The following is a 26,509-nucleotide window of genomic DNA, read 5'->3' on the forward strand; positions in this document are numbered from 1 at the left end:
GAAAAGCAATTTGTCTTGGTTTGTTTTCACTTGTCTTTGTGTACATCATGTACAGTAATACTGTTCAACAATGACTCCAAATATAATGTCCCAACTTCCTCCCTGATTTTTTTTGCTTTCAATTATATTTTCAGCAAAACAACATTTGAATAATTCAGGTTACATAAGAGTACCTACAATTTTTGTCATTCAGTCGAGAGGTGAAGTGACCTTGATACTAACATGGGAAGAGCTGCCTTCTCCCCCAACACATTTTTTTTTGTTGTCTGTTCTTTCATTCGTTTTTATTTTTTGAACATCAATAGAAGACTGACAATACAAAGTGGAAAGCAGAGGCCTTCATTCCCTACATATGAAATACGGTAGGCAGTGACAATCCCCTGATTGAAACTGTATTCTTAATTGCTTTGGGGTGGGGCTCCTGGGGGAGAATGGGGAAAAGCTGTAGAGTATTTAATGGTAACCATATAACTATCACTATCTCTAAACCGATTCAGGAACATGGTACGTTGCCTCGTGCTAAACTGGGAAAGTAGGCTAAGTAACATAGTTTATCTATTTAGCAACCAAAGATAAAATATTTTACCAATGAACACTTTGTAATTACAGGCAAAACCAAACTCTGACTGCTGCAGACACCGTCCAGTTCTTGTGAATCTTTATTGGTTTTCTGCAGCTGTGTCTCAAGGAGATACTTGTTGCTTATTAGTTCAGTAGGTTTAGAGAACTTCTCAAGTAGTTCACAGGAGCTAAGTGATCTTCTCGTAGTCTTTAGTTTAATACCCTCCTTTTGCACTGCGTTTCTTCCAAGACAGCTGCAGTCAACCATTTTTTCTACAATCAAATAATGAAAATAGGATAATTTTTTTTAATGGAAATTAATATGAATTATAACATGCAAGTCTGCTGTATTTTCTTCATGAACTTAAAATATGAAACCTCCACTGAAATTATCCCTAAGCCATAAAATGAGCTCACAGCTTTGAGATTACTGTCACAGCAGATGCCTATAATAGCAAAATAGCTCACGCAGCGCATCAAATTGTGGTCAAGGGACCTGCATGGGTCAGGGAACGGTACATAATTTAACAATCTTTCATTGTTTTTTTTAGACAACCATCATAGTTGACTACCACATCCCTTATGAGAATGATATAACTGTATACACTTGTGTACATCATACTAATAACTTTCAAAATTTACCTTGAGAAACTTCTTTAGAAGAAATGGGGTTTCTGTCAAGAGGAAGAGGTGAAGAAAAATATTGAGTATCAGCTGTGGACATTTAATGACTTTCTCATTAGGCCTACAAGCTTCTCTTTGCAAAAGGTCTTGTACTGTGTCATTCTGATCTGCAACTGATGGACCACTTTGAAACCCAGGAAGGAGGAAAGACTAGAAGAATACAATATAACAAAACAGATCACATCTAATCATAAATAAATTCTGGGAGATCAGAAGAATTGCACACGTACCATTAATTATTAGGACTCTTCGTTTTGCCTGGAGTTAAACAACTAGTCAAATGAGAGTACCTTAGAAGTACATAACACTGATCAATTATCAACTTGCCTGTATGCTAGTCCCTGCTTCTACTGAGATAAGAACATACAAAAGAGAAATGCTATCTATAATTCAGGGCGTAAACACATAAAGAAATGTATTTTACATGGTTTAACATTGGAGTGATTAAGCAAACAAAATAGAGAAATTTCAGAGTGATGTCTCTCTAGTTACATGTAATTAATACATCTTGGCTGCTCGCTGAAAAAGTCGAAGACGGAGACTTACTGTTCACTAACTTTAATGGTAAACATGCCACATGCCCATTAACTGCCAAACTGTTCTTGGAAACTCTTACAAATTAGTCATCGAATCATTAGGTCATTCAAATGAAAACTTTCAAGCACAAAACCAGCAATCACAGACAGGATCTTGGAAGAATTGTAAAGGAAGGGAAAGCAGTAACTAAGTGTCATGGCACCAGCATAGTCTGTGTCTTGCACCAAGGATGAGAGGACGTGAATCTTAACCATGCCTTAAAACAATTTACGATCAGGGATTCTCCCTATTCATATGAAGTACGACTGCCTGCAAATAAAAGCACATGTTATTTAGAAGTGTAACTGTCAGAAGATGGTTTACTCCCTTTTCTCTTCCAAACAATCTCTGCATTTCCAATACCTTACAAACTGCTTCGGTGGTTCACCTTTTCCTTGCTTATTCATTCCCATAGTCCCAGCTTCCATCAAAAAAAAGTTAGATGATTCTTCCAAGTCCTTGCCACAAGACTAATTAAAAAAAAAAAGAAACCACATTCAGCAATAGATTAAAATTAAAATAACCACATTAACTCAAGTCATTAAAAGTCTGCACATTTTATTTTTGTTTAGTTTTTGTATAGTAAGGGTCCCTGGACACAAGAGGAAAAATTTACAGGGAAACTTTGGAAAGATAAATTTTACACATTAGTATGGAAAAGAAAAAAATACACCTTTTAAAATTAAAATTATTTAGCTGTTGGCACTTTAAATATTTAACAGATCAACATTTAAACAAATCACTTAGGATCACTGTGAAGATTCATGAAGTTCTTTATTACAGACTTACATCATCAAGGAACTCAATTTTCAAAGATGACTCTGAACTTTCAGCAATAGTGTTGGGTACTTCCTCTCTGAAAACAGATGTCCAATATCTTCTCACCTCTTCAACTACGAAATATAGTTAATTTAATGCATTTCATTTTTTCCTGTTCAAGATTCAGTTATACAAATGCAAACTTTTTATTTATTATGAAATATCATAAATTTCTCCTTTCATTATTGTTACTTTAAGCAGAAACCGCTTAAGTATGTAATTGTTCAGCAATCCCAGCAAAAAAAAAAAATCTCAAGTATTTAATAGTTAGATTCAATAAACAGAAATCTTTTACACCTGTTAAGTCATTGACATCTTCATCATCTCCTCCAGTCACAGCCTGGTGTACACTTAGTGTTTGCGCAGGCCTTGAATCTTTAATGCAGCTACCAGAAATTTGATCAACAGGAGTTCTAAAAAAGGAAGAGAAACCAATCTTAAAAAGTCATCTTTTTTTTTTTTATTTCTGTAATATCAGTCATTCCAAAAAAAAAAACCACAAAAAAACCCCGAACAAAACCACACACACATTATTTACCGCAGCAGTATTAGCTGCTCCTTAAAAGCAGCAACTCTTCTTAATTTCATTAAGATGACCTCACACCTCAGGGCTAACAGCCCAACTCTAATGTTTATAAACGTGTCCTGAAGATCATACTTCCTCTTCTCTACAAAACTCCTGTAGCAAACTGCCCCAAATCAAGCAGTCAAGTATCGTTACCAATCTTCAAACACTACAACAAACTGATAGCAAAGAGAATCCTTCCAACTACTACTCCCTCTGCAGTAATTCTGGAATATTAAGTCATCAAGTCTGGTTATAACAGTTATTGTATCAAAGTAAAGCACACTGTATACAGTCACCTTAACTCTTGATAATATATCTAATATTTTAATAGCAGTAACAAAAATTCCATTGAAACCTTTAAGTAGTTCTGACTTCTTTCATTGGTGCCAGCAACTTCAACAATACCTTCTGTATTTCTTAAGCAAGAGTTTCTCCATGTAGCTCAGGCCATCGTTCTTGAATTCAATTTGGACAGGTTCCTTCATAACAGTAAGATCAGTCTGTACCTCACAAATTCCCACAGATTCTATTGGAATTATTTAAAACAGATTTATGCAGCTATTCAGATTTATAAACTTGCCATTTAACTACCTTATTTTTGAATGAATGTTGCATTAGTAGTCTATGCCTAGCTAAGTCTTTGCATAATTCCAAAATTCAAATGGCCAGCAGTATTCTATTTACACAACACAGCAGTGGGTGTAGGCAGTAAAACCTTATCCCATCGTTTCACAGGAAAGAAGAAAAAAAAAAGAGGAAAACAAAGAAATCAGTATAATATTTTTTATACAAAAACCACACAAAGAACAAACACCATCCATGGACTACAGGAAAGAGGCTAGCTTCCACAAATCCAATCAGACAACAGGGGTTTTTTTCATATTTTTCCATGCATACTTCAACTGACTGCATCTTTTCACCAGGACAAAGAAATATTAAGAGTCTATGGAAGGCAAGCAGAAAATATAGTTGGATATAACATACAAAATCCTGAGCCATGCACATCCCTTTTCTCAGTTAAAAGCTGTAACATTAAGCTCAAGCATTATAGTTCATATTAAAGTCTCATGTGAGAAACAATGCCACAGCAAAGTACAGAGACACAAGCTAAATAATCTGGCCAACACCACAGTTCATTACAAGAATTGGGATAAACACTAATCTGCACATTATTAATAAAAACTTCAGAGATCGTTGTTAATTCATGAAGGAACACAGAGAGAAACTTAAGAACCATTTAATATTCTAAAAGAACATCTACCTTCACTAATCAAAAGTCTGCTAACTCACCAAGATGTTTCCTAATGTTTTTAAAATGCAATTAAAATGGAAAAAAAACATACCTGATAGGACCTCACTGGAATGCAGTTGTTCTCTGTGATCACGATTACCTTTTCTCCATTGAAGCAAAGCTTCCTGAAAAGACTTAGCAGATTCCTCCTCATTAAATGTACCATTTAGTAATAATCCTCCATCCTGATTTTCAAGGCCTGTACAGGTTGATTCTGAGGACAGTTCCTAAATCAGTTCCACAACATAATTAATAGAACGCTTCTGATGACAATCCTCCCCCCTGTTACATACAATAGCAACAACATTTTTGGTATCAGTTACGGAAGTACAGCACCCTGTTTTCTGGGCTTAGTCTACCTACCCTGCTAATGAAGATCACTCAGTTTTTATGTGGTCTTGCTCACAACTAAATTGCGCTGTTCAATCGAGAGCAAAGTGAGAAAAACAAAAAAAGCTTGTACAAGCACACAAAAACCCACATTTAACTTAAATGCTTTTAGTAGGCAGAAAGCAGTAGCCACATCCCATGTGCAGGATGGATATCATGTCGACAGACACGAACAGGGGTGGATGCAAGTCTGATCTCACACTTGGCACACTGCGTAAAAACTTCAGGCCACTATCGAAGATGTCCAAAACAACAAGAAGAATATTTTTTTTCTGAACTGTACGCTACCTCAGCACTGCCTACTGACGCTAGCAGAGATGAAAACTTGTCTGATGTTACCTGATGCTTGCTATTTACTTTCTGTTCCTCATGATTAATTTTCGATTCGTTCAGATTTACTTCCTTCATGAAGTGATTGACTTCCAATTTTCCAACATGTATATCAGCTTCTGTCTGTTAATGAAACATTATGAAACCATTAATTTATTATAAACACACTCAAACATTCCACCAAATACCATATTAAAAGCAGGTAGGTAACCACATATTGAAGAGCGATGGCGAAATACACACATAATAATGTCAATAATCAGTAGTATGTACGTGTGCGAGCAAAAATTCAATAATCTGAATATTCCATTAGGTACTACAAAGGACAGACTAAGTGAGGTGTTTAATGCAGCACATATCATATACACAAATTTATGAGCTATGTACTTTATTAATGCAGTTCTGCTTACTGAAGCTTTTCAGTAGACAGAAGCACACCTGCAGAGGTCAACAGGAGGAAAATGTTCATTTAAGGAACTAACTGGAATACCCATTCACACACAAAAAATAGTCCAGGCAAGTCCCTACTATGATGAACTAGATGAGTTTGAAAATAGCTACAGAAGAAGAATAACAGTTTTATTCACACTGGGACTTTACTGATTTGCAACCTTCATTAGAACAAAGAAAATTACCGTGGAAATGTAATATGAAGGTTTTGATTGTCAACTCTTGAATGATTATCAAGCAAAAACAAACAAGCAAACAAAAATTATGTTCATCCTTTCCCTGTGCCCCCTCCCAATGCACAGAGACCAGAAGGAAAGATTTTTTGTCTACAAAAACCTAAAGTAAGGAACACATTCTTACCACGAAAACACAAGAGCAGTAAGATACAGGCAGAAAGTGTAATCGGAAAGAGTCAAAGCAGCAAAACCAGAATGTACTTACATCTCCTCCTTTCCACCTGCTCTAGACTCTAATCAACTCTGTGACTTTGCAGTTGCTGTTGCACATTAAATGGTACTTGTAACATGCCAGCGAGCATGCAATGCAGGGAGACTAACCACTTTAAACAGCCATTACTTTTGCCTTTTGCAGTCTTCCTCTGATTCTTATACTGCTATACAGGGTGAATAAGGTCCAGAGTTCACTGTATAACACACATGCTTTGTCTTTTTTCTCAAACCTAATAGCCCATAATCATCCATAATTGATAGCAAATATTTATTCCCTAACAACACCGACACACAGAGATCACAGAAGTACATACATAAAGAGAAAAAGAGGAATTTCTCTCGTAACAGCCCCCCTCCTTGGCTTATTCTGTTTCCTATGGCACATGCATTCAAAAGTAAATAGCTGAAGATTGTGTTGATTTCTTTTTCACCACATGAACAAAATGATCTTAACATTACAGTAGAATTCAGCAGAAGTCACGTTCCTTCGAAGAAGATAATTTTAGTGATGTAGCTTCGTACATCTGCTCCCTTTGAGCAAGCATAGTTGCATTATGCATGGTTCCTTCCAGTACTCTGGCACACGGTATGTAACAGCAGATCAATACTTGAAAGGCTCACCCTGCTGTGTTATTTCTATAAACATCTTCATTGAGATTTTGCTGAATTGCTTCAAAATACTTACGCAAGAATTGCAAAACTGATTTTAGAGCATACTTGGAAAGCTTATTTGTTTTAGCCTCGTGTTAAACTTCCCAGCAGCTGAACTCAATGCTAATTTTCTCCTACTTTGATGGCTAGCATCTCTCTCTGCCCTCTTTTGTTAGCTCCCTTTAATAACAGTGGAAGTTTCCAATTAGTTTCAGAGTAGGACTGGAGAGAATAAGATAAGTGAAAGGGTGTGGGGGGGGTAGAATCAAGACAACTTAAAGTGGAATTATCCTGATGCAGATGGAGCAATCACAGCATTCCATGATTCTCAGTTTAAATTCTTGTATTCTTCCAATGAACCAGCCTTTAATCCCCCACAATAAATTCCAACATCTCAATCCAGTTTGTTTATCACCAGAAATGAGATAAATGCTTTAAATATATATGTGTGCATCTAAAAGAGAATGCACTACAATTGTCAAGATTTATCATTGTTATGTTACTATTGTTACCACCTAGTTTTCAGTTCTAGGTTTAAAAGTTCTGCTACAGTCTATTAAAAAAAAAAAATCCTAAACAGCCTGCATTTAGATGTGTTTGGTGAAATATTTTTATATCCATGCAAAACAGCTCATGGAAAAACTTTTATGTCGACTACATAACGCAGGATAACACATCATCCCAAAAAGAGGATTTATTGCTGGCTATTTGTTACTTACAGGATGGTGTATCCTTCTGTAACTGCCTTAAATTCTCACCTGAATTTTTTTTTCCATCAAATGATGTAATCTTTCTACTAATATACTACAAGCAAGGATCATTTTGACAAAGATGTATTTACAAAGATGTAGTTTTGACAATTTACTACAGTACTAAAAGGATTATATTTCTGGGAAGAATGAATGAGATAAATATATTTTAGTGGGATAACAGAATAACATATCCAGTGACATTATCGAAAAGTAAAATTTGCCTTCAAGAAAATCTCATACGGTAGAACTGACATAGTTTAATAACATACACTTAATCAAGGCCCTATCTTCATTTTCTACATTTATGTTAGCTTGCAGTTTCACAATAAAGTAACTTTGAGTCTTTGTAATCATAACATTGACATAGAAATCCAAACATTTTTTCATAAAAAATTCCCGACACGCTTTTCTTTGATTCATTAAGTCCAGCTATAAAGCAGTTATCATTAACATAGGAATGAAAGAAAATGAAAACAAGCATAATAATACATATTTGAAAAGGTATTAAGAGAAGCAAATCACAGCATTTCTCAAAATCAAATTTGGAATAACCTTAGAACAGAAACAGTGGTTTTGTCCAAAATTAAAATCCAAAATGCACGTACAATTTGGTGCAAAAAAAGACTTGTTACAACCAATTTATGAAATGCAATCAAATATAACACATGAGAAACTTAAGTTTGTTAGAATTAAGTGTTATACAATAATTCTAGGAGGAATCTTTACTACCCTAATTATAAAATTATAAAATTTTTATTGTTTCATAACAGATATGACTCAAAGTTTTATGTTAGAAAGTGAATATTACTGAGCTGAATAATAAAACTACACACAACTTAAGTCTCCACTGTACTGTAAAACATTTTACTTTCATCACAGTTTATTCCTTTGTGAGTGGAATCCAAGTATGAAAGAATCAGGAATGCTGAAAGTGGCATCTGACAGAACAGACATAATTCTAAATAGGAATTCAGACAGTTTCAAGCTTACTTATAACAATATTTAAGTGGCAGATAACATGGACTTAAATATACTCACAAGGGTATATAATTGCCTTTGACAAATGAACAAACACCTTTTAGTAGTTACAAATTTTTTTTTCCAAAATACTAGACATCCAACAATTTGGAAAAGTCTCAAACAATATACCAATAATAATAACTCAAAGAGCCTGTGTAAAAATCTCCTGACCCAGTTACAGATCTCCAACCACAAAACACTACTATTGGTTCAATTTAACTCAGTTTTCCGTGAGGCACGCATAACTATAAAATCCATCAAGGCACAAGAAAAGAGAGCATGATTTGTTTCTCAATATCATAGAATGGTTTGGGTTGAAAGAGACCTTAAATCATAGAATCATAGAATTGCTGAGGTTGGAAGGGACCTTTAAGATCATCAAGTCCAACCATTAACCTACCCTGACAAAAACCATCATGTCCCTAAGTACCACATCTACCCTTTTTTTAAACACCTCCAGGGATGGTGAATCCACCACCTCCCTGGGCAGCCTATTCCAATGTTTAATAACCCTTTCAGTGAAAAACTGTTTCCTAATATCCAATCCAAACCTCCCCTGACATAAGGGAACAGATCATCTAGTTCCAACCCCCCTGCCCTGGGCAGGGACACCTCCCACCAGCCCAGGTTGCTCCAAGCCCCATACAGCCTGGCCTTGAACACCTCCAGGGATGGAGCATCCTCAGCTTCTCTGGGCAACCTGGGCCAGCAACCCTCACAGTAAAGAATTTCTTCCTAATATCTAATCTAAATCTTCCCTCTTTCAGTTTAAAACTATTACCCCTTGTTCTATCGCTCCACTCCCTGACAAAGAGTCCCCATCTCTCCTGTAGGCCCTTTAGGGACTGGAAGGGGCTCTAAGGTCTCCCCGGAGCCTTCGCTTCTCCAGGCTGAACAACCCCAACACGTATCAACCCAAATATGTACTGCAATAAAACAGCTGTGCTATTTGCTTCTATGAAAACTTTTTAACTAAAAAAACTTTCTACTGAAAGTCACGTGTGATAGTGTGAAAGTAATCCCTTTGTCACCTAAGCATTGTGAAAACAATGCCTTGTTATCCACCAGCTCTGCCCTACTCTTAGAAGTGCTGTTCATGACCTACGAGCCTTCCTGCGGTCAGGAATGAGGTACTCAGCAGCACAGCTTCATCTAAGGGGAAGGGGAGGCGTTAAGGAGAAAGCATCAGAGCGCGCCAGTTCATCCCAGAAGTGACGATTTCTAGCCCAGCCCCTACTCCAAACGCCTGACCTGAACACCCGGGGGAAAGGAGCCGCTGTGCCGGGAGGAGCCGCCGCCGGTGAGCGCGGGCAGGGCCGAGCCGGGCCCGGCGGGAGCCTCCCGCGGGGGCGCAGCGCCTCCTGGCGGCCGGACCCGGCACGGCGGCCCCGCGCGGGGCGGGCGGCTCCTCCCGGGGAAAGCTGCGCTTTTCCAGGGAAAACCATGAAAAACGCACACAAACACGGTATCTGCTCCCTTGGGTTTGAGCGTTAGCACCTCCAACTTCCTCATTTTGCCATAAACGCCATACAAGTATATCATGGCATGTGTTGGGGGTGAATCTTTGTGAGAGATGCTACTTTTTGAGAATAAAAATGTTATTTTCTGCATTTATTAATTAAATATTATTTTCTACTCTATTTGCACAGGTTACTTCAAAACCAGAATACTATGGGGCTACATCCTATTTTGGAGGCTAGGTTTCCTATTTACACTTGTTAAAAGGCAAAAAATCTCTCCATTAAATATAAATGACCTAATAGTTGATGACAGCAATTTCCACTCTACCATAGGCAGCAAGGGCCGGCTCAGAAAGCAATCAGAATTAAAAATGCACCCTGGTGCTTATCAAAGTATTTAAAATTACAAAATATTCACAGGCCACTCAATTTTGCCCTATTTGCCTGAAAACAGACATCTTCTTTTAATCATATGGCAGTGTTCTTTATTTAAGTAAGAGATCAGTCTTCTTCAGGCACAGTCACATGCTGGGCAAATTAATAAAAATACAGCTTAAAGAAACTCTCTGTTAAAGAACTGGTAACAGTTCTGATAACAGAACCATTTAATCTGTTTCCCTGCCATTCAGGGAGATAAGTATATAAATTTATGTGCACTAAATAGTTATCACAAAGAGAAATACTAAAATTAAAGTGGATATCACCAATACATTTTGGGAAACAGGTGAAAAAAAACCCTATTACTTTAATTTCAATTCCATCAAGATAAGATATTTAAATAAAGTAGGATCAAATTAATCCCAAATACGTAAGTAATTTTTTCCTGTTTTTAAGTTGATATGGCACCTCAAGCTGACCATCTTAAGAGAAGTCTTATTTTTCCCAGCAGAACAAACTGGAAAAACAATGTATTAAAAAACTTCACCAGAATAGCTAAGGCTAAAAGCTCAAATGAGCTCCTTGACCGCATGATTTCAAAGCGGCAATACTGCCATCAAAATGATTCCTTGTTACGGAAGGGGCGGAGGCAGCTCATATGCTGACTTCCACAGACTACCATCATCCAGCTGCATCGTACAGAAAAACTAACGTACAGAAAGCTGACCTCAGATTTAGGCCGCTCCTGTGTTTTAGGCATGTGCATACTATTTCCATATACAGATCGCTTCACGAAGGTGCCTGAAAGTGAATTCCAGGTCAAACAGCTTGTCTTTACAGCTTCCACTCTGAATAAACCCAAGGTAATTCATTTTACAACATATTATACTATATTTTTATATATATATATATGTCTAGATACTGCTACAAGCTACTATATATGCACATTATATTCTGTTGCTATAGAGTTAATTTCTAAACCACTTCCTTACCAGCAGCTCACTCTTAATTTCATGTAGTCCACATGCTACCCCCTTCACTTCAGATTTTTCATGAGCTACAGCATTTGCCATTTCATGCTTAAGTGTTTCTTTCACTGGATCTGAAAAAAAAAAAAAAAGAAAAAAAAAGAAAAACAAACAACAAACCAAGTACTCCGGTCTCTGATTTCTTTATTGCTTAATTGCAGCAGCCTCCAAGAACCAGATGCTCTACCAGAAGTTTCTGAGTTTTTATTTAGTTAACAAAGATGCCTTTACCTTGAATCTGTTCTTTGAGTATTTGCAACTTCACCTTTCCTGAAGAAACCTAGGTGGAAGAATATTTATATATATATATAAGGTGCTAAAGAAAATAAATATAAGTGTAACTTTTATAGACCTAAAATGTTACTCTTTCTAGGAAAACAGCTAAGCATGTATGTAAAGAGAAAACTCCACGTATTGTGCATGACAGCCATTAAGTCTGTGATCAGTTTCCCTCCCCATTCATGAAATGACACTGTCCTTGTTTGCCCAGCCAGGTCCGTAGCGAGGGTTTTCCACAAGCGTACACCTGCAGAACTTTCATAACCATGGTGACTCAAGCTCAAATGTCAACCAGTGAAGTCTAGAGGACACTCCTCATTACCCTTCTATGATCTAGAACCCCAATAACTAATCATTTTCAACAATTTTGCTCCTCAGTTTTTCCCTGCAAACAGTGCACACTGCACCCTCGCATCTCACCCCCCACACTCTTATGCATCTGCAGGAATTTTAATTTTGCCCTTTTGAAAATTCTGCCCCATGCATCTTCTGCTTTGCCATCACTGCTGAAATCTGAAGTCTTTGAAGTAGTAACAGCTCTGAGTTACTTGTCTCAGAGAAGGGGAAAGAGAAAGAGGTGGGTTAAAGGAAACCTTTTCATTCCAATCCTCTCTTCTACTCGCAGGCAACTAGGCAATTTCATTGAAAGTGAGTATGTTGGCTGAGAAGACCTTCACACCAAACTGTTGCTGCTTCAAAAGACTTCAAATAGCAACTGCTATGGCTTAGTCTGAAGTTGTCACTGTCTTGTTTTTCTCTTCAGACTTACATAAGTTTTATTTCAGCCAGTTTCAAGTGCTCTCTCTTAATTAACAGCTCTCATTTCAACATAGCATACATAGCTTGGCTTCCAGAAATAAAAAACCAAAAACGTAAAAGAAAACTCTCTATGTCCCACTCAGTCCAATTTGCATGCCTCTCCAGACACATCAATGTCTGCTAAAGGAAGGAATGAGGAAATATCTCTAAGTTGAATGAGTTTGGATTTGGGGATCCCCTACTGATTTTTCATACTAATTCATTGAACAAATAAAGAACATAAGCTCTGTTATCACAATCGGTATTGTAACAGCAGTCGTGAACATTATTTCACGATGGATACACCTAATGCTTGCTTCCATGATGTATAAAGCCTCGAGGACAAGAACCTAAGCTATTAAAACAATGAATTCATTTCACCACAGAATGAAACAGTAAGACTAGGTTATTATAGTCGGAAGTGATAACACTCCCTACACGGTCCATTCTTCAGCTACTTACAAATTTGACCGACTTTTACCATTCCCACACATCTACCTTATCCTTAATATTTTTTGAGAGTTTGAGCAAACTTGCCCAAGTCATTTCCAAAAGGAAATAAGGCAAAAATACTCCATCGTGTACATATTAAAAAGAGAACAAAATTTTTAATCACTTCACAGGGAAGTTCTACATCCGCCTTTAGGACTGAGCAAAGATGTCATAAAACGAGAGTCAATTGATACACCTAATCCACACTTTAAATCACTCAGAAGCATTCCATCTCAGTCCAAGAGGATGGACCGAGCCCAATCCTTGTCCAAGAGAATGCTTCAAAAATCTGTTTAACCCACACTTGACTGACTAACATCAGCCCTCAGGGTACGAATGTAGGACTTTTCCAGCTGCTGTGGACCAAGTGGCAAATTGGGATCTCAGTCTCCTTCTGTACTTACTGAAAGAAATTCAGAAGCATCATAAGAAAGATTATAAGACATGCAGAAGCATGTGTGTACGGAAGAGAATGAATCAGAGACATATGGGAGTTCTACTGTGAATGGAGATGCCATGACACAGTGACTGAGTTAAAGAAAAAGCTTTAAGTGTAGTCTTTTTTAATGTTGTGTGCCCTTCTCATAGCTTTTATCTGTGAAGATAGAGAAGTTGTACTCAAAACTTGAAACCTTGTATTTCAGATTCATAACAGACATTAGACATTTGAAAGATAGGCTCCCAATGATTTCCATCGCTACCAAATTAGACACTTACTGTAGAAGCAATTATAATTCACTGTCTATTGCAATTAAAAAAAACAACAGATCACTAAACAGAACTTGATGTTCCTCCAGCTCAAAGGGAAACATAAGCTTGGCATGGGAAAATAAACAAACAGAAGTTTTACTCAGAAGGTGCTTAACCTTTTAAAGTATTTAAAATTCCCATGTTCTGTAGCATAGATGTTCTAAATCTTGTTTTGTTTTAAATAGCTTTACCTGCAAACATATTGATAGTTTACTACCTTATTATTGCTTGCTTTGCTTTGTGACAAAACTCGGGCTTGGACGGTCATTGGTCCTGCCCGTCCAGACTTCCAACGATAAGCACTTGATTTCCTATAAACCAAGAGCAAGAAAGAACTTACAAATTACATCTTCTGTAAGCAAGGTTTTCCTTTAGGTTTTTAAATATGAACAGAGCATCACGAAAATAAAATGCCTGTCTATAGGATCATCAATTCCCCAAAACACAAACATCTCCCTTCCATTGAAACCTGCTTCACATATACTTTCGTAGTAGTAAATACATCAAATGTATAAAAAAGTACTTATTTTTAGACCATCAAATTGGTCTATGTCTTTAAAAGTAAGAAAATACCATCAATTCTCTAAGATTGGCTTTAGAAGAATAAAAATGTAACGGAAGTACAAGTTAGATAACTCTTTGTTGTCCCAATTTACTCTGGGGCATTCATCCAGCACAGCTATAACGCATCACCTTTTAATAAGCCAGGAACACATACCTACAATTAAGATTTCAGTGAATATTGGTTTTGAAATTGACTACTATGACAAACATGAAAGATAGCAGGGAAGAATTTAAGACTAAGAGATTAAACAGCGATTTTCAGCTTTAGCGCACCGCATAATACACTACTGCATAATATTTAGCAAGTGTTTAAATGACTGACTGACTTTGTTCTACAGAAAACCAAACGTAGAGCTAAACAAACTAAAGCATACAAAACAAAGGGTAAGGAAAACATGTAGGAGGGAAGAGGGATGATCTTCCCATGAGTGGTGCAAACACCAATGATACCTGTCATTTGAACTCACCATAACAACGTTATCATTGTTTGCAGGTACAAGGCCATGAGAACAATACAAGAACAACTGCATGAGAACAATATAGGGGGAAAAAAAGTGCCACACGCTATTTGGAAAACACTGCCTCAACAGCTCACGCAAAAGTTTACAGAGCTGCAAACAGCAGGCCCTTAGCAGTACCAAGACTAAGGCACTAAGGCATCCAAGGCACTTGCATCTCCAGCGAAAAATCATGTCAGGCAGTAGTACAAAGAAATGGAAGCAGATGTTTCAGAGATTTGCTAAAATTCAGAGTGAGCCAGCAACAGAGCTGAGATTGAAATTTCTACCCTAGCACTTGTTTCATTACATTATGCTTAGTTTCCAAGCCATGCTTCCATCATGCAGAAAATGTCTGAGAAGCTACATAGATGCATACAAAACAGGATCAAAGCACTATTAAGAACAGCATCCTCTTTAAAAATGTCAGAAATAAGACAGAAATCGTGCAAGAGAAACTACTTTCTGTCTCCTGCTTTAAAACTAAGGTGACAAATCCAGTCAGACAGGGGAAAAAGGAAGAGGGAATAAATGAGGAAAAGGGATCTCTGCCGCTGAAGGAATATTCCTGCCAAGACGGATTTGAAAGCTTACTCCTTAAAAAAAAAAATTCACATGAGAGTTTAAAAGTAAGAAAGTCATAGGGTAGCAAGTTTAACATTGGGAAGAAAGATTGGAGAGAGTAGACTGAACACTATTGTGTATTCCAGACTTTCAAGAGATCCCATCTGGGGCAGGAGGAGGTGTGGAGGGAGCATCTCATTGGATTCCTTTTTTTGAAATAGAAATTTAACCTACCTTCTCTCTTCTTTTTCTCTGCTCATGTTTGACCGTAGTTGCTGCAACTTCTTCTCCATCTCTTTGTTTTCTGTTTCTAACTGCACTTTCTCCAACTGCAGTTCTCTGATAGTTCTGGAGAAGTTAAAGTAGTAAAATATTCATTAGAAATTACATGAAAGTAAAGCACCTGAAGATGTTTAAAGCAGCGAGAAAAAAAGTTGTAAAATTTGTCATTAAAGGCACGTCACTCTTCTATTTCCCAACAAGACCAAAAACAGTTCTGGAAAATTTAGGGCAGGTCAGATGCAAACTCCTTGGACACAAGAACTCGTTACAGAGGGGTATGCTGACAGTGATATGGCTACTCAGATATAAGCTTTAGAGTGGCCAACATAAAATTGATACAATTGTGTCTGCATTCAGACAGTTTTGTTGATGAAATATATTCAAATCAACTATCCCAGTGAATCCCTTAGTATTGTTTGTTTACAAAGTATATGCGTTAGATATACAGCATTATAAGACCCATAACTTACTCAGAAAATACATTAAAGCCTAAGAAAATAAAGGCTTAAGGATAAAAGCATAGGGAAAATACTAGGAAAAAACCACATCATGATTTTTCTTGCTCACACACAAATAAGCTCTTCTACTTAATGTTACATTAAAACTTATTAAAAATTATGAAAAAACACCTCTATCAAAATCAGATAAAATGCACTTACTTTGCCTTTAATCTCACCGAGGTTCCAGTTTTTGAGCCTGGGAGTATTACAAAAGCATTGATGTTCATGATTCCCAGTATAATCTCTTCTAAAAAAAAGAATTTCAATGATCTACAGTTAGCAACCTGTTGAAATGGGAATTTGATTGAAATTAAAACAGTAAAAGAAGGAAGGAAATAGAATGCAGAACTCGTTTATATGAAGTGCCAATAAAACACTAGAGCAACTCTAAATTACGTTTAAATGTAATAAAAAGTTTTCCTTTCAGTTATGATACCTGGGAAAAGATTTACTTGTATGTTTCATTTCGGCAGTCCCCTAAAGTTTGATGAAAGCAGTTTAATATTAAATAAAACACAGCTTTCTTGATCCAGACCCATAGAGAGCACAGAGAAGGAGAAAATTGTATCAATGGCTACGAAGTCAAACCATCTCAAATGTTTTGGAAAGATAAATAAATGTCTTGTGTCATATACAAATAGATGCAAAAGAATACAATAACTTGCAGAGCAGAATTATTCTCTACCCTCAAACTTCAAGACAGTGGTATTTTAAAGACAATTTTTTTTCCCCAGGTTGTAAAATACTTTTCCAACAAGCAAGTTCATACAGCAGAGTCCAAACTGGAGCTAAATATCCATAGCATCGCTGCACTAGAATGTTTGCATTATAACTAGTACTGACTAAGCAGGCTGCTGTAAGAAACATGCCAACAATCAATGTCAAGCACAGTGCCAAAGCTGAACATTTACTTGTGCCGCTGGGATGCATATGGAAAAGGAAAAAAAACTTTACTGGCCAGAGACTTACAGCTGACAGGATGTTTGGAAACTATTCTTCAACTGTTGGCTATTAGATTCCAGCTGAAAGCAGGACCTAAATGAAATGATGTGGAGAAGAGTAGTATTTGAAAGACATCAAATGTATAACTGAGCTCAAGAGCAGAAGCTCAGCTGCCTGCTCGCACATAAATCTGAAAATAACCATTAATACAGTTAAAATGTGTCCAAATAATACTTCCATCCATGAGGCAAAACGCACGTCAATTGCACATTACGAACAGTTAAAACATCTGGTCCCACAGAACCTAAAAGCAATGACGTTTCAGTGCTGACAGAAAGGTCAGATGTGCGCACAAAACACGTTTCTTACTGTGATGGAAAAACCAAGTACTCCATTCTTTCTTACCATTTCAAAACACTTATTTTTTTAATCACATTCCAAGATAAAACAAGTTTCTATTAACTAAGAATAGAAGAAGGTTCTTCTCTTGGCAAACGTGTTCTAGTGAGCATATAGACAGGTAGGGATAATACACTGGTTTTGGTGTAGCCCAAAGACTACCTCATAGCAAAAATGGAGGTAAATGACTGAAGTCAGCTTACCAAGCTCAAGGAGGGACAGTATAAATGATATTTTTCTTATAAACTTTAACATATTGCACTGGAAGCAAATATTTAAAGATGTAACTTAAAAGTTGCGATAGTATCACAGATAAAACCATCTACAAAGTTTTGGGAATACAGTACTACTAGGTGAAAAAAAAAAAGCATCAAGTTATAGATAACAGGTGATATAGATAGACAGAAGGCAAGCAAAAGCCTGAATTTTTCTGAGAGAATACATGAATTCATTTAATACATGAATTCAAGCATAATTCTATTTCTCAAATAGACTTCTAATTTAAATACAGACAAAAGTTGCCTTTTCTGTGTGCTTTTTGGTTACCTATGAATCCTTTTCTCTTTCTAATACATAAGACAATTTTCCAGTGAAGCAAAGAGTAAAGCAACTCATCAACATAAATAAATCAAACATTAATTATCCACATCCTCTCTGCTTGCTCTTCTACATGAGTACTCAAATTTCATCATTCTAGCAGATTCCACTGTGCTGCTAATGGATATACAGTGCAACTGAACAAAACAAAAAATGCCGCTTCTGCTAAATGAAATTTAAGTCAATTTAATTTTAAAGTCTGCATAGCTAAATGAACACAAATCCCATATAACCTATATCTCAGCTTAGCTCAAATTTCTTCCTAATCAATTTAAAGATAGCTTTATAACTTAAAGACAGCTGAAGATGGCTGCAGTTTATTTCAAACTACAGGAGTTTAACTAGAGCAGACTAAATTCTGACAGCTTTCTCACATCAATAAACCCATAAAATCCAAAGGGATACTACTGTATATGTAATAGCTCACATCCAATTATCATAACCCTGAACATGGATTTCATGCTAGACTGAGTCCTATCCACTTACCAATAATTCAAACCAAACTATTTCTTTTGAAGAAGAATTCTTAGTGTAACGAAGACTTTGTCTAGCATTGCTCTCCACCCGTTTGCTGTTCATTACATCAACCGAGAATTTTGGTCCTTCCAAACAATGCCTTTTAACATTTCACTAATTAGTAAATCCACTCCTCACAGCTAGTCTAAATCCACCAGTCAGGTATTTTAATGTAATCTCAGTCTCTTGGGATAGATTTATATTCTCCATGCCCCAATATCTGTGACATCACCCATTTCAAACTGCGCTTTCTATTTTTAAACAAATTATCCATTTCTACGTTTAATGCCATACACACGCACAAAGTAAGATGTTGAAAACCAGATTAGAACAGCTAAATGATACTTTTCCCAAATTATTTTCCTATACTTAGCAATTTTGTCACACACTGGAAAGATGTATTGTCTCAATGACTCTGAGAAGTCAACACCTATTTCTACCAGTTGTGCATCTTCACTGCTTAAAGAACTGTGATTTCAATTATATTTTAAATAACTTCAAACACAAAAGACACTAGCAGAATTGTCTGTCTCTCCACGCAGTGTACTTAAAAACAAAGCATCGCATTATTGTTTCATGAGATAGATGCCTTATCATCCACATTATATGGCTACAGTAGTTGCCCTGTGAACTCCTGCAGACGCACTGCCCAGAAGCAGAGCAAATGAAGAGGCAGGTAGGGATAAGAATAGGTGAATAAATGGAGCAAAGTCAGTACTTGCCTTTAATACTTCTGCCAAACTCTAGCCTCTGCTAAGCAAGGCTTAAAGGTTTCAATCAGTCCAGGCGACAGCTCTAGAAAAACACAGAACAACGCACAAGGGCAGATAAAAGAAGTTATTAAAAAAACCCCTCCTGACAAAGCAGCGGGCTTTTTTGTATTGTTACCGATGGCTGTGTTTTTCAAGACGACTGATGAAAGGCGGGAAGGACAGGGAAGAAGGAAACTGCCTAAGAACCGTAACCTAAAACCAGAAAGCCGTGAAGGGTCGGGAAATAAAGAGAAAAGTGTAGGGGACGAGCACAAATTCAAACTGTAACGGTACGTGCCGAGGGTATTCCCGCCAGAACCTGGGGGCACTCGCACCTGCCCCCAAACATTCTCTCAGCCCCTCAGCGCCGCCACCGTGGCGGGCGGCAACCCCCGGGGAGCGACGCGCTTGCTCGGGCGGGAGCCTTCGGCCCTGAGGAGAACCCCGCCATGGCGGGGCCGCCCCCGGGGCCCGCCTGGCCGCAGCCGCGCCCACCCCCGCCCTAAGACAGGGTCCCGCCGGACCCAACGTGCCCTGGGCTGCCGCCGCGGGGTCGGTCTGCGGCTCACCCCCGCGGGGGATCGCTCCGGCTCGGCCCCGCTCCCCCTCAGCGCTGCCGCCGCCCGCCTCGCGCCGTCGCCATGGCAGCGGCGGCGCCTGCGTCACCGGCAGGCGGCGCGGGGAGAGGAAGCGTCCATTTGAGGCCGCGGGGGGTGGGATGTGGCAGAGACCAACCCGTGCGGCGGGGGGGGGGGCCGTGAGGGTCTCCGCCGGGACCGGTTGAGGAGCAAAGCCAGGCCCTCGACGTTCCCAACCCCCGCCGGCCGGCAGGTCCCGTCAGCTTCCCGCTCTCTGGCTTTAAAGCCGACCCTCAGAGCCCCTCTGCATCAAGTAGGACTGCGGCTGCTGCTGCCACAGGCACCGTCAACGGCCATCAGGCCCCCAAGGCAAGAGCAAGGCCCTCCAAAAATCCTGAGACTCAGTAATGCATTTACAGCACTTATATCCCCTGACTTTTAAGTTTTAAGGATGTACTTTATGGGGTTTTTCCCCCCCAAAATCACAGAATGGTAGGGGGTTGACAGGGACCTCTGGAGATCATCTAGTCCCATCCCCCTGCCAGAGCAGGGTCACCCAGAGCAGGTGGCACAGGAAGGCGTCCAGGCGGGTTTGGAATATATCCGGAGAAGGAGACTCCACCACCTCTCTGGACAGCCTGTGCCAGGGCTCTGCCACCCTCAAAGAAGTTTTTCCTCATGTTGAGATGGAATTTCCTGTGTTCCAGCTTGTGCCTGTTGCCCCTTGTCCTGTCACTGGGCACCACTGAGAAGAGTCTGGCTCCACCATCTTGAGACCCACCCTTTAGATACTGATAAGCATTAATGAGATCCCCTCTGTCTTGTCTTCTCCAGGCTAAACAAGCCCAGATCTCTCAGCCTTTCCTCATAAGAGAGACGCACCAGGCCCCTAAGCATCTTCATAGCCCTCCACTGGACTCTCTCAGTAAGTGCAAAGGCTTTTCTACAGTGAAAACAAAAACAGGTGGCTGGTGTTTTCACGCTACTGATGATGTTTTCATGCTACCCCAAAGATGGGGTAATCTTTGTGTGAAGTGCACTTCCCCCAGCACAAACGGTAGGGGATGCCCTGAAAAGCATGGCAAGAGGGGAATTGCCTCAGATTGCACTGACTGTCCTCCCATACCAGCCGAGTTAGAGCTGGCTTGGACCCGCCTTTCAGTAGATAAACCCAACTGGTGCCTGGCTGTGCTGCAAAAGGAAGGCATGTCCTCTCCCCAGCACCCGTACGGCTTCTGCTGCAAGTCTTCCCATCTCATTTCAACCGCTATTCCCAAAGCCACTGCAAAACATGCCTCTGTTTATCTTTGCATCTGGGATCTTCTCTGTTTTCATTCTAACTCATTATTTATTTAGAACTTCGCCTCTGGGGGAACCAATATACTCTTCTTGCTGATTTAGTGCCATGCTTTACGCAGCGAAATCTAAGTCAACCTAGCCGAGTGCAAGGAGGTTTCAAATAGCTTTTCATACAAGTTATCCTGTTATCCACTGCTAACGCTAACCTTTAGTTAGTGCCCAGGACCCAGGGAGCTGTAGAGCTTCCCTGTGACTTTCAGTTTTTCAGAAAAGCTCTATCTATGCCTACCCTACCCTGTTGATATGTGAAGTTGTAGATCTGCGCATCACTTCTTGGCTATGCCAGAACAGGTATTTTTGTATCTGCCAATAAGCAATAACCCCCATACCATTCCCTCAGAGGATACCTAGAGTGCATGGCAAGATAATAATTTTTTAATCAATCATATTTTTTCAGTTTATTTGCTTTGAGTCTAGCCCTTCCAATTTTGGTGGCTAGACCATTATTTATAATTGATGCTCCTTTAGGCGAAAAAACAGTCTTTACAGAAAAGATGGCATTTCAGGAAAAAGTACTCTGTTTATGATCCAAGCCAAGCTTTAATAAGTGCAAACTATTATCTGTTTGAAATTTATGCACTCTAAACTGTATTTCATTTGGAACATTTGCATTTGTCCCATATGTATTCAAGCTAGGAGGCACAAAATAACTTGCACAGTTTTTCTTGACTATATAATCTGTCTGACAGTAATTTTCCTTCATCATCCTGGTTACAGTACAGTTTTCAAGATTTTACCCTGACAGGCAATTTGTGTTGAGAGCCTGTGGAAACACATATGGATTTTTTGATCTTGAGTAGGAACGATCGTTTGCATAATGTGTATGAATCTAAAATATGTCCTAATGCTCTCTTCTTGGAAACAAATTTGGAGTTGTTTTCTGTTTGACCAAAAATGTTTTGGTGAAAAAGTAGAAATAAATTATCTGTTTTAATAAAGTCATTCCAAAGACTGTGTAAACCGGAGCCAGCTGAGGCTCTCTTACCTGGCAGTAAACAAGCACTTCAGAATAAAAAGTGCTTGTTTATTGGCATCAGGAAAAAATACTATTTTTAGAAGATGTTTACACAAACCTCACCTTTAAAAACAACCAGTAGCTGAACACAGAGGAGACTCTATCGTCTTAAACCCTGATGTCTGCATCCTTCTGCCCTGTCTTTGTTGTGAGGGAGCAGAGCAGTGTCCACAGTGTAACTGTGCCATTAGCAATAGCCGATGTGTATTCTGAACCTTATCTGGAGCATTGTTTTGTAGCATTTAAACATGTTCTTTCCTGTAGGAAAACCATGTTGTTAGAAGCCACATATAGTTCTTCATATCACATATTCTATAATAATGCCTTACTGAAAGGCATTGTACATGGCATAGTTACCTGTTACCTTTATAAAATGTAAAAGTAATACATTATTCTAGATAAATTATGTCACGATCATTGTTACAGTACTCAAGACTACTTCTAATTACAAAGTTTCCACTAGGAAAATGCAGGACTTTTCTTTTAGTTTATATGTAAGGTAGTTTTCTGCAGAAAAATTGGCATTTAACTTCCAAAACTTAAATGATTCATACTGACTTTCTGAGCTCTGGATCAAGTGCTTTAGCTGGAAGAGCATCAAGAGCCTGTTTTGTATGAGGCTCCCATTTACATAAATGGGAGATGAAGTAATGCAGAATTTGATGCTGGCATTCTATACATCACCGTATTTTTAATTAGATTATTTAAGTTTCAGCCATTTTATGTGTCATCTCTGGTGTTCAGTTCTATTTTTTGTTTCATTTACTTAGATCTGATTTTCATAATCAAACATAATTTTTTATTTTTGCAATCAGCTTTCACAAATGTAGGTCACACAAAATAAAGGAGTGCATGCCTAATTTCTCCCAGAGTGACTTTTCTTGAAAGTAAATATAAAGTTTATAAGGAAAAAAATGACTGAAATTCAACTAAAATCCATCTGGTGGAGTTGTGCTATAAGTTATAAACCTTCTGCCTTTTTTAAGGCTATTCCTGTTGCCATTATCTACCTTTGTTCTCATACTGCTCTTGACAACAAGGGAAAACAGATTTGTTAACTTTGTGGGGTTTGTCTATTCAGTCCGTATTAAAATATTTTTAAACTGTTTTTGAAACCCTGTATTTACAGTTAGAAAAAAGACCTGAGCACAGAGGCAAAAACCTTGCCAAGAGTGACTTTTAGGGTTTTGTCCCAACCCACGTTCCTCCTTTGATTTGCAGTCCCTTAAAGTTGTTTCAACCTTCAGGTGCAAACAAAATAAAAGGCTATTTATTCCTGATGTGGAATAACTGGAAGTAGCTTTTACTGGATCAGGACTGAGGAACTCTGAAAATCTGCAAAGTTTTTAAATGGATTCCCTCTGTACCTTTAGGTAGATAGGACATAGCCCCTAATTGCAGAGGTGAAAGACGGAGAGCTGAAAGATGCATGGGAAAATAAGGGGGTGTGTTGAGTTCAGTACTGGTCGGTTTACAGATAGATGAAGACCAGACATTTGGGCCTTCCTAGTCAACTCCCTGCATCATGTTCCCTGACCACATTTGCATACCATAAGGCTCAGCCCTTGACACAGATGACTACTGTACAGTTTGTGGCCCTGAGGCTTGATTTGGCCAATTTTACTTCCATCCAGCCTCCTGCCAAAGGAGGAGAGGAGGCTCCTCTTCAGAAAAGTCACTCTCCCCATCCTTCCTGGGTCTGCGGTGGGCTGTAGCACCAGTGTGCCCACAGCAGAGACTGATAAACTGATAAGGAGACATTTTCTCCTGTGAAAGTGGTGTCTCAGACCTGACATTTCAAGCTTTCTGTGGTTGGAGAGCTATGAGTTACGTTAATACTGAAAATGAAGAAGGAACAGAAAATATAATTCTTTTTTTTTCCTCAAGCTCCCTTTGTTCACTTTCCACAAACATTCATGCAGTTCAAATTCCACTTTCATGAACATTTACCAAAAGCCAGTTTTAAAATCTTATAAACCAGTATTTGCAGGAAATGAACTTTAAATTTGCTCTGGAACAGCTTGTTCTTGTGATCAAGCAAGAAATGGAAATAACATTGGTTTTACTTACCTGACCACGCACTACTAATACACTTTCAATAAAAGCAGAGTATTTTTAGTCTTTGGGAGGAGACCACATTAGTTATTAGTTGTGCATTACTTCCTCCATTTTGTCATACAACAAGAACCTTGTTTTCCCTCCTCCTCCACCATTTTTGGCTGCAGATGCATATATGGAATGAAAGCCACCAATCAATCAGCTGTGAAGCATGTTATACTTTTAGTTACATCAGATCCCATTTAAGATGGTCTGGAGTATTAAAGCTATTCAAATGCAGGCCAACCCCTGAAGAGCATAATCCCCTTTGCTTGCTAGGACAGGGCTGGTTGAGTCTGCTGGGAAGACAAACCCAAGCAAGGTGCACGTTCAAAGAAGACGGTGGTGAAAACCCACCAGTGATCCAAGGATTTTACATGACTCTTGTGGTCACTGAGCTGAAGCTCGTGCTCGGTGTCATAAAATACTCCAGCTTTTCAGCCTGTCATTCAGTAGAAACCCTGAGATCAAAGTCTCTTGTTACTGCCAAAACTGTCCTTCACGCTTCCCAGAACTCCAGGGCTACATTGTCATGTTCAATAATTTTTTAGCATTCTTCATAAATAGGGATTTCCTTGCTCAGGCAGAGCTCCTTGCTTTATTAAAAACCTTGGGCTCAACCTTGGTCTCAGCTAAGCACACGCAGAAACGAACTCAAAACTGCACAGAGGAGCGCAGATCTAGGCATCGGAGTTTACCTGACAAGAAGAGATATTGTTCACCTTGAGGAGTGGTGCAAAGACTAGGCAATTAATTTGTGCTTAGAAATGCCTTGAAGAAAAAACACTAATGCCTTTAGTGGCCCTGCTTCACCCAAAATTCAATCAGAAGTATCAAAAAGTGGAGCCAAGTTTCAGGTTTGTTGCGAGACCGGGCGAGTTTCAGGTTTCATTACCATGTTTCAGGCAGCTGTATAATCTGCAGCCTACACATCTGAAGGTAAAGCAAGCTGATACCTACAAAGGAAAGCACTTTACAGTAATAAACGGAAGGGATTATCTTTAGTGGTTCCAGTGAATACAGCTGCTGGATAGTGTTTTATTTGTTCACTTTGTAAGGATAAAAAAAATGAACTTGTCTTAAGCCATTCAGGTTTAAGACAGGCTTTATCTCCCTGGTTGGAGGGAAAGATTAGCACTTATTAGGGCCTAATCTTAATCATATCCATTTATAAATAGGGCTTCAAATTGTCTAAAATATTTAAACATGATGAAATGGAAAGACTTAAGACAGCTGAAGTCTTTAAGAGGAAAAAAAAAACCACGCCAGAAACCTGAAGATTTATCTACAAAGATTAAAGTAGCTTTCATGGCAAAGCTCTAAGAAAATACAAGAAAATAAAAGATCAGAAGAAGGAAAACAGCAGCCTTTGCTAGTGTCTGTACAAGGCAAATTAAGTTCTAGATGTACTAAAATGGCTTAAGAAATTATAAAGACTTAACCGTTTAGTAGCTGTTTTATAGCCAAAGACAACACAACTGTTCTTTGTCTAATCATTTGTTTGTCTGGGTGGTTAGACGTATAGGTTTGTCATATAAAAAGAGTGTTAAAGCATTCAGGTGTATTCATTATTAAAAATGGAAATGGCACTTTTTCCAAAACTGTAGGAAAGATAAAACATAACTTCTTGATTGTATGCAGAAATTACAGTGGAAGAAATAAGAGATTTACTCACTGATCACAGGGTGAGGCCAGGTGGCAACCGTTGCCTTGAAGGCATTCCACATTTTAGCCCCCTTAAATTTCCACCTCTGCCCTGGATCGTCCTTCCCTTTTGCTCAAAAACTTCACCATCATGTGAACGTGGGCTTTTATGCCCAAAACTCTGAGGAGCTTGGATATGAAAAGCCTTTTCTTGAAGGCTTTTCAGTAGAGAATCGGTGTGATGAGCAGGATGGCAAGATAAGCGCAGTGATAGCCATGGCTGAGAGGGGTTTGCCATCATGTTTAGTACCAACAGTGGCTTTTTCCAAGCGTGTGCATCATGAGGTGTAGCCATCAAGCCTGAAGATTACCATGTCAGTACTGTATTCAAACAGATGGACAGCAATTTTTTTCTGGGTAGACAGGGAATTGGCAGATGGGTTTTTACGGAAGGATGGGCTGAATTTGGTTTGCTCC

The 26,509-nt window shown here is 38.7% G+C and overlaps 1 protein-coding gene across 10 annotated transcripts in view; it reads right to left on the bottom strand.

Annotated features, from left to right (window-relative positions):
* Nucleotides 1-20,001, bottom strand: part of ZBBX (zinc finger B-box domain containing) — a 73,654-nt gene extending 53,653 nt beyond the window's left edge. For 9 of the 10 annotated variants that reach the window (XR_010071673.1, XR_010071671.1, XR_010071668.1 and 6 more), the window contains exons 1-16: nt 19,909-20,001; nt 19,310-19,382; nt 17,103-17,168; nt 16,293-16,380; nt 15,586-15,699; nt 13,944-14,037; nt 11,639-11,687; nt 11,372-11,481; nt 5,178-5,342; nt 4,552-4,726; nt 3,614-3,734; nt 2,938-3,053; nt 2,611-2,714; nt 2,185-2,291; nt 1,204-1,235; nt 587-834 (exon numbers count right to left, since the gene is read on the bottom strand). Coding sequence is in view for 2 of the 10 variants with exons in the window: in XM_063339177.1 (XP_063195247.1) it covers nt 587-834; nt 1,204-1,235; nt 2,185-2,291; nt 2,611-2,714; nt 2,938-3,053; nt 3,614-3,734; nt 4,552-4,726; nt 5,178-5,342; nt 11,372-11,481; nt 11,639-11,687; nt 13,944-14,037; nt 15,586-15,699; nt 16,293-16,360 (1,503 nt within the window). In the remaining 8 variants the exon portion in view is untranslated. The remainder of the gene's footprint in view (nt 1-586; nt 835-1,203; nt 1,236-2,184; nt 2,292-2,610; nt 2,715-2,937; nt 3,054-3,613; nt 3,735-4,551; nt 4,727-5,177; nt 5,343-11,371; nt 11,482-11,638; nt 11,688-13,943; nt 14,038-15,585; nt 15,700-16,292; nt 16,381-17,102; nt 17,169-19,309; nt 19,383-19,908) is intronic. The other variant, XR_010071672.1, reaches the window with a different exon arrangement.
* Nucleotides 20,002-26,509: the final 6,508 nt, after the last annotated feature.

This window comes from Chroicocephalus ridibundus, chromosome 6, assembly GCF_963924245.1.
Source record: "Chroicocephalus ridibundus chromosome 6, bChrRid1.1, whole genome shotgun sequence".
NCBI lineage: Eukaryota > Metazoa > Chordata > Aves > Charadriiformes > Laridae > Chroicocephalus > Chroicocephalus ridibundus.